Source organism: Xiphophorus hellerii, chromosome 5, assembly GCF_003331165.1.
Source record: "Xiphophorus hellerii strain 12219 chromosome 5, Xiphophorus_hellerii-4.1, whole genome shotgun sequence".
Taxonomy (NCBI): Eukaryota; Metazoa; Chordata; class Actinopteri; order Cyprinodontiformes; family Poeciliidae; genus Xiphophorus; species Xiphophorus hellerii.
Window position 1 is genome coordinate 13,313,470 of NC_045676.1, and position 15,594 is coordinate 13,329,063.

At 37.6% G+C, this 15,594-nt stretch overlaps 1 protein-coding gene across 2 annotated transcripts in view; it reads left to right on the top strand.

Annotated features, from left to right (window-relative positions):
• Positions 1 to 9,669: 9,669 nt before the first annotated feature.
• Positions 9,670 to 15,594, top strand: part of zcchc7 (zinc finger, CCHC domain containing 7) — a 64,825-nt gene continuing 58,900 nt past the window's right edge. The window contains exons 1-2 of one of the 2 annotated variants that reach the window (XM_032563733.1): positions 9,670 to 9,783; positions 14,236 to 14,830. In XM_032563733.1, the coding sequence (XP_032419624.1) occupies positions 14,327 to 14,830 (504 nt within the window). In that variant the 5' untranslated portion in view covers positions 9,670 to 9,783; positions 14,236 to 14,326. The remainder of the gene's footprint in view (positions 9,784 to 14,235; positions 14,831 to 15,594) is intronic. The other variant, XM_032563734.1, reaches the window with a different exon arrangement.

The window sequence follows — 15,594 nt, forward strand, 5'->3', positions numbered from 1 at the left end:
GCCACTCTCAATGTGCGCTCATGTCCTTTCCCCTTTTTTCTTTCCGAGCACGCACACACGAATGAAATTGCGCTTGCACGTGTTAACCAGCGCGCGCACCCAGACCACGCAAACCTGCTCAGTATCGCGCAACCCGCACCCTTCCCAGCAGGGCCGCGCCCCCCTCTTTCGCATCTGTTACCAAGTTCCACTTTACTAAACTTTCCCGCCCCCGACCTGCTCTCCTTCTCTCTCCGCCATTCCCTCTTTTTATGTTAGATTCATTTCCTCTGGTGCACATCGCGTTTGCAGCAAGGGAGGCATAGAGGGGAACATGCGTAAAAACCAGTGCTCGGTCTTTTCCCATCACATATAATTTAAAGAAAGTTAGTCCTGGAGTGAAATTTTGCTTTGTGCGCACTCAACCTCCTCTGACGGAGCACTCACACAAATTTCTCCTGCTGCCCCGTGTGCCTGCGCACACCTGTTACGCACCGCGCGCTTTACGCATTACGTTGGAGTGGAAACGCACGGAGCGGTGTACCATGCTGAGCTACACCGACCTCTCTACAGAGTCAGAAATGCATGCAGCTTTCTCCTGGTGCGTGTGTGAAGAATTAGTTACCAAAGGGATAGTGCCGGTCCTCAGCTCTGATTGTTTGCCGACACGCACCTGCGAGCGCACAACAACATTTCATTTAAAAATTAATTTGCCAACTGAAACTTTCCACCACTGCTCGTACGCGGAATTTTCTTTTCCGTCTCCATCGGATGAAGAAAATTTCTAGAACGTGTGTAACTTTTTTTTTTAAGGTTATTCTTTTATGAGAGTCAAGTTTTGTTTGGACCTAGAGACAAAATTGCAACATTATGCTTAGTCCTCAGCCCTCGAGTCTTTTTGTGTGAGCACCAACAGATCTGAAAGTAAAACAAGAAAAAAAAAAAACATAATAAAACCCCACCATATTTTCAATTTAAGCCCACTCATTAATTTACGAATTTCAAAATAATTAAAACTCACCCCATGTTAGTTTTTGCGTATGCTTCGAAGACCAAAGCTGAAGATTAGTTTATCTTTAGGGGAAAAAATATTAATTGTTTGCAATGAATGTGTAAAAGTCAGATATCAAACAAATGGCCTGAAGCCTGAGCCGGAAGTGTGGAGTGTATTTGCCAGATAACCAAATACCTCTTGTTTTTCTGCTGTGGAGAATCTAATTTATAAAAATTAAAGGCAAATGGAAATAAAAACAGAATATGAACATGAGAAAGGTGAAAGTTCATAGGTTAAGCCTAACACGAGCTTATGCCTTTAATGTGTTTGAAAGGGGAAAGCAAAAAAAAAAACAACCATAATTTAAATCATTAAGTGTAAAAGTGGTTCTAAAAGCAGAACCAGGAATGTGGAAAAAAAATAAATTGACACAACAGTTTTTTTCTTTCTTCCTCCGCTGAGTGACTTCTCCGTCCCTGTCCACCAGACAGCTGTGGGTCTCAGGGTTCACGCTTAGCCGCGAGACAATTGAGTGCGGAACAAAGCGCGAGACAGCGACCCATTTTGCTCTGCTTGTCGCCTCGCGCTGCTACACTCCGACCCTGACCTTCGGCTCGCGCCAACAACATCTAAACATAAACACGCGAGGTTTCCGAAAGAAGACGCGACATAAAGACAGAAAGGAAGAGAAACAGAACAGGCTATCTGCTTCAGCATGAGGCAAGCAGGTGAAATATTTGTGTGCATTTCCAGCCTGACATCGCAATTTAGCTGGTTGGTTAGAATTAGGCCCAAATACAGGATCCAGCTTGTGGTCTGCAGGTAAAAAGATTTCAAATTCTCTATAGATTTGCAACCTCCTTCTCCTTTTGGAACCAAAACGGTATTTGGACCTTATGGATCCGGATTATTTCCAGCAGTTCATCAAGGTGTTGTGAAATGCTGGGAAGAGGTTCTGTTATAATCGGGGTTTTTTTTTTATGTTGTTCTTTTTGTGTTTCTTTTTTATTTTGCGTGTTTTTATTTTTGTGTGACGGGGTAGGAGTTAGACATTCAATAAAATAAAATGAGAATTCTTTGTGTAATTTTGTATTTTTCCTGTTGTCACACTGAAATGTTTAGTTTGACATATTTCCCAGTGTAAAGAGACTAAGGCCTATTCAGTGAGAAATCATTAGTCACATTATGAACTTGTAGTTAAGAAACATTAATGCAATTTACTGGTTAAATCATTATTATTATTTTTGGTCAAATTCAAAATTTATTATTATTATTATTATTATTATTGCTAAAAGCATATATTTATTTATTGTTTATCCGGGTGTAGGCTAGCTGAAACATGGCTTTTTGAGAAACCGAATAGGCCTACTGAAGTGTCTTTCATTTTTACCTGACCTGTTTTTATTTTTTTTATTTCTTTCTTCGTTGAGCACTTTCTTCTTTCGTCTCTCCTCTCATGCTCCTCTCCACATTTCGGCCTGCCCGCAAGAATCCCTCGAAAGGACTCACCATAGTTTAGATATTAATCACCACTTGTTTGTTTTCCACCTCCCCGTGCTAATTAGGCTAATTAATATGAGAAGGGAGCGGTTGGATCGGTGACCCGAGCTCTGACCGAGCGGAACCGGAAAGAATCGCATTAACTCGCGAGACACGAGAAGTGAAGGGGACGATTAGAACAATAAGTAAACACGTAAACACAGGAGGAAAGGTTGCCTGGCTCTCTGGGACTTCTGGCTTTCAGTAGACCGTTACTGTTCACTGTAAACCACAAAGAAAATACAGGCCTGCAGGGGTTTTAATGATTCTGGGGTTTTAGTTTGTCTGTGAAGAATTACATTTTATACTTTTGAAGGATAACGAACGACACATAATTAGACTACTTTAACTTAAGGCTCAGTAGATGAATGTGTCTAATCAGTTTGCAGAATAATATATTTTTTTATTGTGTATTTCAAATTATTTTGTTGGCTTCTAATATTCAGTTCTATGGCTCCAATTAAATCAAGGCACTGAGTTTTATCTGTAACAGTACAACTTTTGCTGAAAACATTCACAGTAAATAATGGACCTGCAAAGCCCTAGAACCCTGCAGAAAGTGTCAGAAAAGAGGAAGAAGGCATCAAAAAATAGTAAAAAAAAAAAAAAAAAAAAGGTTTAAGAAAAGTTAGATTACAGTCTCTTTTGCTGAGAATTTTACTAAAATTATAAAAATGTTCATATGTTTATTTTGTAGTCATCTTAATAGTAAATTATTATCCTGTGTCTGCGTTCAGCACAATTTCTACAAACATTCTGGGCGATATGCTTCGTCAGTAAAGCGTTTCTTCAATGCTTGACTTTTTTTGTCTTTAATTCAGTTCAGATCTCAAATTTGATCTATTTATCAAATAACAAAAATATTGTCTGAAGATATAGACACACCTTCTTATGCAATTATATAGAAGCCAAATTCTGCCCAAATTCTTCTGGTCAGATTAAAATGCAATGTAAAATTTAATCCTAAATTAATGTCACCTAATCATATAATTTCAGATGGTTTTATGACGACTTTCACAATTCCGTCAAGTGATTGGCTTTACAGCAATTCCATCTTCAAAGAAAACCTGTGTCAGAAACTATTTTGGAAATAGTTTATATAAAATGTAGGACCTTGCATATTCTCTAAATAAATATTTTGGCTCCACCTCATCACATGCTTGTTCTTACAAATGTTTAATGAATAGTCAATAAATAATAATATTAACCCACAGTTTATTAAACTAGCAAATAACAGACAAAAGTGCATTCATTAAAGTTTAAAATAAGTAGTTTCTGTTTAAATAGTGATTCTACATCATTGTATGAAAAGTTGCCTGAAACTGCTTAGTGATTATTTATAAAGAATTTATAAATCCTTTAATCAATGTCTGATTGGAAACTTTTAAAATCCTTTTCGTCCCATCCTCTGCACTATAGAGCATTCAAAATAAGCAATCCTTCAACCTTAAAAAGTGATAAACAATAAAAGACTAAATTTCTGACCTACTCCCCCTGAGATTTAGCTGAAGGTTTTAATATATGTAACATGAAGCATGTCATTGTTCAACAATACTCCACTGGCTTTAGTTCACCTCTCATCCTATTCCACATCAGATTTCTTCATGCTTAGAGAAACTTCAACAACCTCTTAGATAAAAACTTGTCTTCGCTTGTGCTTTTGCCTCCCCGCAAACACTCAGAGCTAGTTGGGCTTAACTCCTATATCCGCAGGATTTGATTCAGAGTGGCACTTCACAGTGGCGACACAAGGTTGTCCTTTTTTTCCCTTTCTGCTGCTGCCTTGCTGCCTGGGTGCTGTTGCCCCCATGAAGACTGCGAGGGGCTTAAGGGCTGCAGGGTGGCTTCAGGAATAGGACACATTATTTGCCCATGAAACATTATGTGACACAACATGACCCTGGGCCATTTGTATGTTAAGGTAAACATTTCACCGTGACGATTGGACAAGAGCGAACAAGGCTGCTGTCAATATGGTTTTCTACTCACAGCTGAAAAAAAAGGGTGCTGTAACATCGTCTGGGGACAAAGTGTGCATGTGGACGTTTTGTGCTTCTGTGCGTAAAGAGCTTCTTGTTCACAAATGTAATCCGCATAGACACAAGTTGCTTGGTCTAAAACACGTTCCCAGGCTTGTTCTCTTGTTTTTATCCTGCTGAAACCTTAGGAAACCTGTTGATCACGGATCTGAACTACTTTTAGAGTGGGGCATAATGGTGGCTTGTAGACAGATTGCTTTCAGAAGCATAAGGTGGTCACAAAGGTACCATGTTTGGCACAAGCAACATTTTTACACCAAACCATTTCTGTGGTTTAAAGAACTATCTTCTAGTTAGCAAAACAGATAGACTGATTAATAAAATGGCAACATCAGCTTATTACACACCCTTTACACAAAGCACAATCAGCAAAAAGGTATAACATCCAACACAAGAAACACTGGAAGCATTACTACATAAACTAGTGGATATTTATTATATATCTTTTAAATGTAATATGATCATAAGCAACATAAAGAAACGTGTTTGATAGCATTGTTAAACATTGCTGGTATAATTGTTCCTGTTGTATTTTAAATTTTTTAAAATCACATTGTGTCGTTTTATTATTAAATATCGGTGTTAATGCTGTTAGATGTTTAAAGGTTATCATACAGTGAGAATTTCATACAAGTTTTGGTTTTGCCCCTTCTCAATTAAGATTTGTGGCCTCTTATCCTCAGTGAATGATCGCTTCAAAGCCCAAAGACATGATGTAAATGGAAAATGACAGCAACTGAGGCAAAAACAGTCATTCTTACAAATTGCTTGTAAGGCCTGTTTTGTTAATATTATGACAATTTTCTTTGGTTTTCCTGACATGTAGACCTTGGATCTTTTCACACCCAGCTGGTGTGCTCTGTAGGTGTATCAAGCCACTGAGAGTCATGTTACACACCAACGAGCAGGACTCATGCAACAGAAAAAAGATTCATACGACTGATTTTGTATAGTTTGAGGCACTGTATGTTAATTAACAGTTAATTCTGATGATCATAGTTATGTCAATATGCCTCAGTATGATGTGTAATGTTGTCACTAGCTCTAATTAATATTTTATTCTCAGTTGGTAATCAGATGATGCATGTAGTTCATGTCTAGAATAAGATCTGGAGGGAAAAAATACATAAAAACTAATAAACAAAAGAAAAGTGTTAAAAAGGTATACAATTGCAAGCAATTCAGTTTCTTGACAAATTCTCATTCCTGATTGCACTTCCTTTGTCTGATCCTGCACCTGATTAATAGATGCTCTACATGCTACATTAACTCCAGAATCTACTGAAATTCTTTAATTCACCTCCAGTTTATTATCCTGTAAAGCGATTTGATGCTTTGATTTTCATTAAAATTAATGAAAATGCAACTACAGTCTATATATTAATGGGATTGAAGAAGATAAAACTTTAATTGAGGACAATTTGACAAAGTGTGTGTGCTACAGTTAAATAAAACAGGAGTTTAAACAAAAATGCAGTCCAGCTCAGAGGGCTCCATGGGGGTGATGCCGGGCAGCCATTTTTGTTTAGGAGCACTGATCCAGAGCAATTTTTTTTTAGATGGATTACCTTCTGTTTCTGTGATTTGTATGTTTATTAGTTAATATAACTCTCTTTGTGATAAAGAACATAATTTTTATGAGCATACTACATTAAAGTGCACATCAGAGTGGACAAAGGTTTCTAGTGACAGAAAACAAAGGAGGAAAACATAGTTGAAGTAAGCTGTACATGTTGGTCAATCTTTCAAACTATTTGCTTTTATTGCCTGTACTCAAACAAACATTCATCTGTGAAATTAAATTTACTGATACAATGAAATTTATAAGATCAATGCAAAAGAAAAGATATCGACAAAAATTTTACAGATAATATGCATGTTCCATCAGTGGTTCTGTTTGGGAAACAATGTGGCAGAAAATAATAATGCGTCCTAGTAGGAGTGGAATATAAAAATCTGAAAAGTGTAGTAGAGACATGAAATTACCCATCTAAGTGAGCTCTGAGTAGAACCACTTCTTGCTATCTCTGCAGCTACAAGTCCAGTTGTTTCTCCTAACTTTACTATACATAAATAGCTCAAGCTCAGTCAAATTAAAAGGAGAATGTATCTGAAGGTCAATTTTCAGATCTTGCAAAAGATTCTCAGCTGGATTTATGTTTGGACTTTGACTAGACTGTTGTAACGCGTGTCCTTGCTTTGATATAGACCATTCTTAAAACCTAAATCATGCATCATTTTCTTTGCACTTCACATAGGTGGGAAAGTTCAAGAACACATATACTTCTGTAAGGTGCTACATGTCGTTACAGTTTACTACCTAGCAGAAGAAAACCATCTTAGATTTTCTTAGAATATGGAACAAATGCTAATCTAATTATCAGTTTACCAACTGACTACAGTTTGTGATAACTGTTTTAGCTTTTTTAATCTCTAGAAAATACTGTGTAATCATTATGCTATGTAAAACAGAGCAATTTAAATTTTAAAAGCAACTACAAAGTCGCACTGAATTATGAGTATTTTTTGTAGCATCTCAGGTGTTTCATTACAGTGACTAAATTCACAAGAAATAGAAGAGAATTGTGCTATTCATTCTTAGTCTGCACACAAATGATCTTCAGCTGCACGATATTACCAATGCATAATAGTGGCAGACAGAAAAATCTTGCTTTGATCAAATGTATCCAGGAGAGTGTTGTGGCAGCACCAGGCGCCAGATGGAAGATGGAGCCACGATGGCACATACAAACAACGTCAAATGACAGCAATGACATGCTTCTTTTAACTTCCTCCTCTCAATAAGAATCGTTCATCAGGGAGAACCAGCCCCTCTGGAATGTGTGATTGGAAATAGGGGGACTTTAAATCCCCGTCCCGGACACTCCACTGATCGTCAACACACCACTGGTCTGGGGCACCACTGGTGTGGAGCTGAACCGCTGAACCAGGTGCCTCCATCTAGCCAGACTTCCCCATTTTCCTGTTGTTTAATAATAATAGTAAATACCAACAAATGCATGGAACCCCAAATCAGGCAGGCACATCACAATTTCACTGAGGCAGTGAGGCATCCCGAACCTGCATCAATTTGGAGAGATAGCATGAAGAGCCCCAAGATCAAACAGATGCAGGGCAACTAGTTTATGTGTGTGTGTCAGATGTATACATAAACTAAAATAGGTGATAGTGTTCTCTCACAAGGTACAAGCTAACCTTTGCAAGGCAACAATCCAACTTTGTGATGGCCTTTCCTGTGATGACACGCATGGAAAAACCACAAGATTCAGATGGCATTCAGCCTCTGGCTCCTTATCTTAACGCCATTTCCTCCCTGTTATTACGACGGCAGCCGACGGAGCAGGAAACACAGAGTTCACCTTTGTTCTCATGATGAAGGAGGGAGCAAAAAGATGGATGTAAGTGTTATGCAGTCTGCATGAGAACATGGGTTGCATAATTTTGCTGTAGTATGCGTGTCATAAATATGACTGATAGCGGTAGGCACACTGTTGAATTACATTTACATATAGATTTACAATCCCATCAACAAATAATGAGCCTGGAGGTTCACGTGAGCACTAATGCATGCACAGTTTCTGGGCTAATGTTTGGGCATTAAAGAGAGAGAATTACTGGTAAAACGAGAAACAACATAGAAGTTTCTGTCTGAAGAAAAATGTGACACAAAAAGAAACTTGTCCTTTTTGGCAAGGGAGTTTTATCTGTCTAATAATGTAATTTATTGTAATTCTGTGAACAAAAGTTTAACATTGGTGACAATTCCTTTGCAAAAAATAGAGCTAAATATATGCTTTTTTTTTAAAAAATTCTCTTTTAAAGGACAGTGACAGCAAAGAGGTACAATGCAACTATTCACTTCTATTTTAATTTTTATGTCAATAATTACACTGATTAGTCATAATATTATGATGAAAGGTGATGTGACTTACACTGTTCGTCTCTTCATTATGGCTCCTGATAGTGGCTGGGACACGCTGTGCTCATGAGCTGACATTAGTCTGGCAGAGTTTTAGATTTTCAGGCCATATGTGTGAAACTATGCATGATGGTCTGGTGAAACAAGTCATTTTTAAACAATGATATTCATTCTTTTTAAATAATAATGATTCTGATCACAACTTGGAAGCTTAGGCTTACAAGATGATGCATGTATTTAAATAGAATAAAACAGGAAAAATATTTAAAAAGCTATCCAGTGGATCAAGAATCCAAATCAACTCTAGTCAAGAAATGGAAATCAGGTCACAGTCAGGAAGACCAACAAAAACTCTGTGACAACTGCGAGGAAGAATGAGTTGATAATAGGATGGCCCAAACTCCAACCATGAGTGAAAAAAAGTTTTCGGTGTTATCATTTATAGATTCTGAAAAATGGTCAGTTGAAGAATCTGTAGAGGGAAATGACGATGGGAGTGATGGCAACCTCAAAGAATTGGAGCTCATCGCCATCAAGGGGCGTTGAATTAGCAGTGGAAACATGCAAAAAGCTGATAAACTGCATGTTTTAGATTACTGATGTCTACAGTACATTATCCATACACATTTTATAAACCTTTCTCGTACCACTGAATTTCAATAATCATTTATGTTCCATTGTCACTGTAACCTCTGTGTGTTTTCACCTTAATCATGTCATGTGATTTTCCCCAACTTAATTCACCGTACATAATTGTGGTGTTCTGAGAAAACAAGAACACCACAATTCTTTAAAATAATTCATGTTAATGTGTAATTTTCCACAAAAAAAAAAAAATCTTGATAAGCATTATTGCAGTTAAATAACTGAACAATTTTGTTTTACCCTTTGAAAATAAATATTTAACACAAAACGTTTTCATGGAGTTAGTTGTAGTCAGTAGTCTCTGGCATCAGCCTGTGGAAAATGGCAAAAGACAAAAAAAAAACTTTTAAAATGTAATAAACATTACAATTTAGCTGATTTTCTTAGCACAATTAACTACTCTTTTTACGAAAGTTTAGGTTGAGAGTTGATTTCTATTTTAAGTTTTATCCCATAGTGCTTCAGAAGCTAAATTGTAAATCTGACCATTTCCGTGCTGTAGATTCATGCTAGGAACTTGTGTGTAGTTTCTTCATCGGACGGTTCAGTCGACTTATTTTCAGTCCGGAAAGCCGGAAGTTGTGTGCCTGTCTCCTTCCGGCTGAGAGCAAATGAGTTGCTGTAAAGACTCCTGTCTGTCTGTAAAGGTGAGCTGCTGATTCAAAACTCTGGTTATTAAACATCCTGTATGATTGATGTGAGTTGTGAAGCTGTAGCTTTTTCGTTTATCTTGCTTTTATTGAGTGTTTGAGTTGAGGTGCTCCTTTGTTTACATCCGACCGGCTACATGAGTACACGTGCACAGAGCGCAACGGCACGTGCTAACAGCTAACAGCTGGCAGAAATAAGCAGAAAACTGAAAATAATCAGATGTACATGGCATGATTTATGTGTTTATTTTTTAGGACAGTTTTCAAACAGGCTAATATGTTAGTAAGAATAACTATGGCAGTGCTTTAGCCTGCTAGCATGTTGTCAACCAGTGGAAGCCACATTCAAGCTAGCTCCATTCATAGCTACTAAAACAGTCACAGTTCATCTCAATAGCTGTACGATGCCCTTTTTGCTCATTGTGTCTCTCTTTGTTGATTTAGGTTTCAATGAAAAGTTATAACTTGGTTATCGCTCACATTCTAGAAAGCCAGAGTAATCTTTTCTGAAGTTTATTCTCGTGTTTTATTTGGCTTGTACAACCAATTACTTAATTAAAAGCATTAGTGGATCTTTCAAATGATACTAATGTATGGAGTTGAAAAATAATAAGGTTAAAGTATTCTAAAATGTGACATTCTGTTTTATAATACTTTAAAGCAATTTGAAATCAGAGGTAAACTTTAATTTGAAACCAATTAAAGTGGTGTAATTTCTTCATAATGTACCTACTGTAAGCGTATTTTTACATTTAATGTTCCATTGAGCTCTACATTCCAACTTTTGCACCACCTACTCATTAATAATAGAAACTAAGTTTGTTTCATAAAGGTAGTTAGAAGATATATTTGTTCAGAAATGTTCATTTGTTCATATTTAAGTGCCATAGGAGCCGTAAGATGCATATCTGTGGGACACAACTGATGATTAACTCTACAAAGAGGAAAGAAATGTAAAAACTTTTTACATGAAATAGAAAATAATGGAAGAAATATATTCAAGAGAAATGATAAAGATAAAAGAATAAGACCAATAAGGATTATTTAGCCCCTCCTGGATGTCCACTCACAAGGTCTGTTTAGTTTATACTTATTTTCTGTGATTTATTGTTAATGCTTAGATACAAAGTACAAGAATCAGTTGCGATGACCTGAGTGAAGTTGCTCACCCCCCTTCTTCAAATCAGACAAAAATGATGTCAAACATTTGCGCTACGTTTGTGCTGGATTATGCAGCAAAATTTTTTGTTTGTGCGGCTGTCATTATAAAGATATTAAGAAATGTTTCCTGAGGTCATTAAAGGTCATCCAGCCCCCCTCCACCTTATCAAATCAGACAAATTTAGTGTCAATCAACTCTACATTTGTGCTGGTTTGTGCAGCAAAAATGTTTATTTGGCTTTGACTTTGAAAATAGTAATGAAAGTTTTAAGGTCAACCAGCCCCCCCACTTTTACAAAATCAAAATGACTTTGTGGGGGTACTGGTTAACTTTTAATGACCTCTGGAAACATTTCTTAATATTTACCCAGCTGATATGTGTAGACTAGGACCAATGACAGTCACTGTGGTTTTTTTCTGGCCTAATTTCTGGCCATCAGTTTACAGAGGAAAAATGTGAAAAATATGAAGCAGTAATTGGATTTAAATTGTCTTGCTGTAAAATCAAATTCTAGATACTTTTATGAAACATAAAACAAGTGATCGTTTTTTTCATTTTTTGTCATTTTCCTGATTAAATATCAATTTATTGACTTGTAATAATCCCATTATTTGGCTAAACTGTTATGTTTGTTACTTTGAATAGAATATTTTACTGCTACCAATAGTAACACAGTGTTGAAAGCTAAAATTAAACTAGAATTATTTTATATATCACTGAAGGAGAAAAGCATGAAATTTTGACCAAAATCTTCTCAAATCCAACTTTTTATATGTGGATGGTAGGAAATCCTTTTTCCTCTATATCAAGTCCAAACCACCTTCTTATGTGATTTTAATTTGGATATACTGTATATCAAATGTTTTTCAAAGCATTTCATCTATGACTGTCGTCCTTGAAGTATGACCCAAGAGAAGGTGAGGGTCAACATGATCCCATTTGAACTAGGCGTGACATTGATTGTTACATTAAAATTAAATAGTTTAAAATGAAAACTGGTAAAAATCAGATCTCCCCTAAACAGTTTGAGTTGAACATTAATAACTGTGGTGTGAACATGGAGTTAGTGAGGTTATCTGCTCAAGTAGCCTACAGTTGACTGGTTTAGATATTCTGCTTGTATTTTGCAAGCTAGTTTTAAAACCACGCTGCTTAGCAAAACCTCTGTGGCGCCTCTTTATGTTTTTTGGCAACTGGCTCAGATTTCTTCCTCACCACCCAAAATATTTATAAAGGGAAGAACTTACCTGCTTTGTAGGCAAGGGAAAAGTTTAGTTGCTCTTTAGTTTTGAGTTGACCAGGGAAGGGATGGCCAGATTTATTTTGTGCTATACACCTGGAGAAAACTCTGGTTACTCTGGGACTTTCTCTAGCATCTCAATAAAGTGAGTTTAAGTCGACAAAAATTAGAGCAATTTTGATTCTGTATCTTTATTTTTAGTATACTTGATACTGTTAATGGGCCCATGCCTAATGTTGATTATGCACAGTCTTGACAAGTGCCTTAATTAGGCAGATTGAGTAAAATCACCACTTTTGATTCACCCTTACTGCTGTAGAGCTTTTGAGTACACTACATTTGTCTGAAAAACATCGTTGGTAGTTTGTAACTTTCCGGTCCCTGTGCGCTACTGAACTTTCAACACATAACTGTCGCCCCTTACCAGGCGGTAAGACTTTTCTTTCTGACCCTCTAATCCCTGGTGGCCGGCTTGTGACCATGTACCGTGGCGTTTATGCAGTGTGCGCGGCCTGGGGGCCAATCATCTCCAGCCATCATGGCACAGACACGCAGGACTGGAGAAAGCAATGGGCCGGTGCTCTTTCCATGTCCACTCTGTGTATGTGTGATGGTGTTGTAGCGTGTGTGTGTGTGTGTGTGTGTGTGTGTGTGAGAGAGCTACAGAGATTTTAAAAAATTAACAGCACAGTGTTTTACAGAGTGTATTGAGAATTACCTGTTTCTGACACAGTCATTCAGAACCAGGTGAGGATTTTGGCTTTGTTGTGTCTGAAATCAGCACCAGCCTGACGATGGATTTGGACCCATTACTGCTTTCGATCAGAACAGATCTGATGAGGAAGACTACAAGTTAAAGTCTTAGTGCAGCTAATCCACCCTGCCTCAGCCTGACTAACAAGGTCTTCTGGTTTCAGAACCAGAAGTTAGTGTCCTCTAAATTCTCCTTAGGTGTGTGTGTGCATGGCTGTGTAACAAATTTTGCTGGACAATAAATTGTCCTGGAAGTTATTGCTATAAATAATAATGTTGTATTTGAGACCATTTTCAAGTAATATCCTGCTAATGGCACAATAATGCATTATCAAAAATAAATAAACTTAAATTTCTGACAAACATTTAACACTGGAATTGAAATACATTTTAAATATCCAAATTAAGTAAAGAACAACAAATAAAATGGATTCTGTAAACAAAATTGCCCTTCAAAAAAAGGAGCTAGTTGAGACCAAAGAACCAGATTGAAGTCTTTTGTCATCTAGTCTCTGGCAGGAAGAGAGAGAGATGGGAGAAAAATAATCATGCAAATGGAAATTATTGAGCTGGTTTTAATTCATCCATCAACCCATCCATTATCTAACACGCTTATCCTTGTGGGGTCAACGAGAGAGAGGCGAGGGACATTCTGGATAGGTTCCCATTGCAAGTCAACACACACACACACACACACCCCTACACACACACACACTTAGGGATAATTTAGAGACCAATTAACCTGAAAGTGATGTTTTGGACTGTGGGAGGGAGAACATACAAACTCCCTGCAGAAAGACTGCAGGCTGGAATTGTGCTACCAACTGTGCCACTGTGAAACACCGGTTTTAATTTATTGGCTGTGCAGCTAATATGCTATATAACCAATATAACACTATTGGCTATATTTTTTGTAACGTTGCAGCTCTTGTAATGTCATCTGTATTTATGGTTTCTACTTCGTCAGAGTGCAGTTGGTGGGAGCTCTTCTTCATGGGTTTATGACGGAAATGTTTTTGAAAGAGGTTTGAGTTGAAGATGGATGCAGCTAAATCCAGGGTAAACCTGGGAGGAAGCAGCAATACTTGAGATTGGAGCAGAGATTCACATTCCAACAACAACAAACATATCACCAGAGCTACAGTGGAATGGTGTAGATCATACATTTGAACAATAGGAATCTGAAGACATTTTAATTATAATAATTTTCTCTGACTCATTTGAAGCAATAGGAATGTTGTTATTGTCATGCCTTTACTAATATCTACATTTTCTTCGGTTTTTCTTTTCACAGCAGCTTCGGCCTCTGACTCCCCAGGTGTGACTGTTCTCCTTGGGTTGTGCTGCGTTCATGTGCGTGTCTGTTTTGGTTGGCTTTTGGGGTAATGTACAGTGCCTATCAGGACCGTGAGGAGTTGGAGGACAACCTCTATCAAGAGGATGGCGACTCAGACGTGTCAGAGGCCAACAGTGAGGTGGAGTTCCACCTCTACAGCCAACTCCACTACTCCTCAAATGCTGGTGAGCTGGACGAGCCGGAGCCTGGAGCAGAGGAAAAGAACAACAGGCAGGAAAGCCAGGAAGGTGGTGCGCTGGAAAAAACTACAGACGAAGACACAAAACTGAGATGTACAAAACAGAGCAACCCCACATCCTCTACTGATGGCCATTTAAAGACAAAGAAGGATGTAAAAAAGAAAAAAAGCAAAATTGAGCCAAAAATTCCAAAGTTGTTGTCGTCACGCTTTGAGGAGGTCATTGTGATTGACTCCAGCCCGGGCGTCATCTCTATCTCTGACGATGACAGTGATGATGAGGATGATGCAAGTGTTTGTGCTCTAAAGGCTAAAGGTTCACAGGCCCTGCAGACCTCCACTCCTGCATTACAGGTAGAGGAAATAGTAAGATACAGTACAACATGCATTCGTACATTACATTTAAGACTTGAAGGGCATATTTCATAATTTTTTGAGGTTTTCCTTTTCAATTTTGTTCAGGTTAGTAGCTCAAGTGAAATGTGTTTAAAAAAAGAAAAAAAAAGGGAATGCAGCAAAACGACAACTAACATGTCGTTAGTTGTTGACATGTTAGTTGTCGTGCCTAACATTTGTTCATGTTAAGCCCACTTCCCGTGTTTTTAATGGCGCTCTGAACTGTCATGTCGGATCTTATCCGAGTTTTACCTCATTGATGTGTGACATACGCCATAAATCTGCACCAGGAAAAGCCAGACATGGTAAATGCAGATATAAACAATGTCTGATCAAGCAGTGCTGGAAATTAGCTTCCAGGTGAAGAAGCTTTCTCCTATTGCCCGTTTCGAAGAACAGCGAAAGGGGCGTTCGACTGCAAAAACAGGAATGTGTGTACAACTGTATTATAAACACTTCAAAATCAGACAAAAATTGTTGCATTGGCTGATAATTAATAAAATCTGGAAGACGTTTTCTCCAAGCTACATTTGTTACTTTGAATGAAGGATTTACTCTCAAATGAGTGTAAACAGACACTTAAATGTATTAATCAATTGCATAATATAATTACACTTAAATTTACCAGAAAACATGAGCTGTAAACAGTTTAAACTGATATTAGTAAAGTCACCTATTGAAAAATTCAACCAACTCATCAGACTTTTGACTTTACCTCCATG